This window comes from Frankliniella occidentalis, unplaced genomic scaffold, assembly GCF_000697945.3.
Source record: "Frankliniella occidentalis isolate FOCC.00 unplaced genomic scaffold, Focc_3.1 Scaffold3041, whole genome shotgun sequence".
NCBI classification, from domain to species: Eukaryota; Metazoa; Arthropoda; class Insecta; order Thysanoptera; family Thripidae; genus Frankliniella; species Frankliniella occidentalis.
The window spans coordinates 1-3090 of NW_026270109.1; the positions used below are offsets into that span (position 1 = coordinate 1).

The 3090-nt window shown below is 60.6% G+C and overlaps 1 protein-coding gene across 1 annotated transcript in view; it reads right to left on the reverse strand.

The window, feature by feature from the left end:
- Window positions 1-6: 6 nt before the first annotated feature.
- The window catches only part of LOC113207936 (uncharacterized), a 5577-nt gene continuing 2493 nt past the window's right edge, over window positions 7-3090 (reverse strand). Inside the window, exons 4-6 of the mRNA XM_052276470.1 lie at window positions 2414-2622; window positions 2105-2344; window positions 7-1954 (exon numbers count right to left, since the gene is read on the reverse strand). Of these exons, the coding sequence (XP_052132430.1) occupies window positions 493-1954; window positions 2105-2344; window positions 2414-2622 (1911 nt within the window). The 3' untranslated portion in view covers window positions 7-492. The remainder of the gene's footprint in view (window positions 1955-2104; window positions 2345-2413; window positions 2623-3090) is intronic.

A 3090-nucleotide genomic window follows, 5' to 3' on the forward strand; every position in this document is an offset into this window, starting at 1 on the left:
TTATCAATAAAATTCTTTTTAAAATTCATAATTTCTTAACAAGAATCATAAAGTACCTGAAACTTAAATGTTTAATGGAAGACAACAAAAAGTAGAGCAGCAATAGCTTCTAATGATTGCTGCCAGCCGTGCGCTGTGCTTGAATGGTTTGCCAAAAGTCTTATAAACCGCCTCTAACTGACACTTTAGAAAAAGAACAATCATTGAACGTATAACATCAATTTTACAGGGTGAATGAAACAGGACAAGTAGACAAAGTGCGTTTGAGCAATCAGTTATACAGTCCGTGCTCTAATCCACATTTTCCAATCACTCAATAAACTTCAACCTTTGCCACAACACTGCTGCTTAAGGAGAAAACCAGGATTACCATACAACACTCAAAGGCGAGATTGCACAGACTATCAGGCGAAGCGAGGAAATCGAGAATAGGAAAGTCAAGAACGCTAACCCTGTAAAGAGTTACCCCATCACACGGGATAAAAGAGTCGATCATGGCTCTGATTGCTGTGGCCTGGTGAGAGGTGCGGGAAGCAGAGGCTGCGGCTGCCCACCCTCCACAGCAGCCTCAGATGAAGGGGTCTGGCCGGAACCACTGGCCGATCCTTGACCACCGACACCGAGCTCCGGCTCGTCGAGGTTCACCGAGCGTACCGGCGTGGTGAGCTGCGGATTGAGGGACTCGTCTGGCACCCCTGGCAACGAGGGTAACGAGCTCAACCCGGGAACAGAGGTCCTGGCCCGTATCGCCGCGATGTCTGGCAGACTTCTGCTCACGGGAGAGGGCTCCACCGTCACGATGACGCTCTCCATGAAGTTGGCGGCCGACTTGGTGTGGGGCAGGCCGCCCGCGGCCGCCCCGTCCCCGTCGTGCAGCCCGGCCGCCCCATCAAGACCCCGGACGCCGATCACGCCGTCCACCACCCCATGGCCCCCGCGCCAAAACATCATCTTCTTGAGGATGCCTCGAGAGCCCGCCGAGGCAGGCTGGCCGAGCGCCAGGCCCGGGAACTTGCCGCCGCGCCAGTAGGAGTCATCCCGCACAAAGGCAGCACCAAGGTCCGGCGCGCTGCCCAGCATCTCCGGCTCCGCGAAGGCCGTGGCGGCGCCCAGCGGCCGGCGCCGTATCGTGGGGCGGCGCAGGAAGGGGTACGGCCGCTCGAGCCGCTCGCGGCACCCGCGGCACAGGTGCGACGACGGGTCGTCGCCAGAGTCCCTCCGCCGGTGCACCGAGCCGCGCACATCGTCCAGGACGGGCTTCCAGTCAGAATCCCTCCGCCGGCGCACGGAGCCGCGCACATCGTCCAGGACGGGCTTCCAGCGCACGCCCTTCTTACGACCGTCGCGGCCCTTGGAACTGGTCGAGTCGTTACGCCCCACGAGCACGAGCAGCTTGGGGCAGCTCTGCAGCCGCGGCCGGCCCGGCTCCGGGGACGGCGACGAGTTGCGGCGCTCCTCGGCGCGCACCCTCATGCACCCCGTGCCGCTGCTGCCCGACGAGGAGTGGCTGCTCCGGGGACCGACCGCCGTCGCCGCGGCCTGCGCGGCCACCTGCCGGTCCTCGTCGTCCTCGGAGGACACCATGCTCGCGTCAGAGTTGGCGACGCTGGGGCTGGGCGATGAAGAGTCGTGGTCCTTGCGCGAGCTCGGGGCCGAGCCAGGGGCCGAGCCCCCCACGCTGCTGAAGAACGACTTCCAGCTGTGGAAGCTCTCGTTGCGGAGTACGTGGCGCCCCGTGTCTGGGTGCTCCGCCTCCATGGAGAACGCCGAGGACGCTGAGCCCCGTGGCCCGCTCCCGTCCCCGATCGCCCCCGAGTCTGCAAGGACCAGCCGGCGGTGGCCCGTGCGGGTGGGGGCTGCGAGATCAGCGGAGTCAGTGGAGTCAGCGGCGGGGGCTGCTTGAGATGTTGCAACGCCACTAAGATCTGCTTTTGATTTTTTGTCGCTGGTTCGTCTGGAACAGAAAAATCAGCTCGAGTCCCGCACCCGGGGGCGCCTGCGAAAGCCACGATAGGCCACCCGCCCAACACGGGTGTCCCCGCGTTGCCTATGACGACTTTCCATCGCTGCTTCCAGCCAGGTGGCTCGGATACACAGCGCTTACCTCCAGATACCAGTGACTGACTTGATTCCTTTTCCGGACTGCTGTTGTTGTTGTTGTTGCTGCTGCTGCTGCTGCTCAGTCTGTTCGTGCGGCTGCTGTTGTTGCTGGTGCTTCTGCCCCGGCAGGCCAACCTTATGCAGGCTGAGGATGGACGTCTTAGGCGTCCGCATGCCCAGGGACGCGGCCTCGTCCTCCTCCTCAATCTCCGGGAGGAACATGGCGTGCTGCTCCTCCGGCACCCTGTCAGTTCACGGCCGGATCAGTAATGTACACTCAGAAGAAGACACCCTCAAATTGCAGTGTACTTACACCATATTATGGACGGAGCCGCGATACGTCTTCCGCTTGTACGCGACCGCCGCCTCCGTATAGGGCAGGGTGAGGTCCACGTCGTTGTAGTACATGTCCTTGACCAGGGGCGGGCACCGCGTCATGAGCGTGTCCACGCCGAGGTAGGAAACCTGGAACAGCCGAGGACTAAATGCACCGAGGGGTCCTTCACTCAAAAAAAAATCAGTGTACACCCATAGAAAAAATCACGAAAAAATCATGAAAAAAATCACTAAAAAAACCATAAAAAATTAACGAAAAGTCAGAAAAAATCACAAAAAATCAAGAAAAACAGAAAAATCGGTGTACGCTACAATTTAGTAAAGGACCCCTCGAAATGCACCCCTCTGCGAGACGCGGGTGGGGGCCGCGCCCGGGGGCGTCGTCTTCAGTAGCTCGCGCACCTCCCGGATGTGGTGAGCGCCCCGCGGTGCGGCGGGGAAGCGAACCACCCCGCGCCGCGCCACTACCGACTACCGAGTCCCGACCTGATTCAACGCGCCGATACACCCCGAGCAGCCGATGACTGACAGGACAGGCAGGCCGTTTGCTTCTGCCCGGCTGGTCCCGTCTGGCTCCCATCAAGCAAGCCTCGGCCCGCCGCGAACCTGGCGTCGGCCTGAGAGCCAGTCGCCCACCCGGTCCTGCCCCCCCCC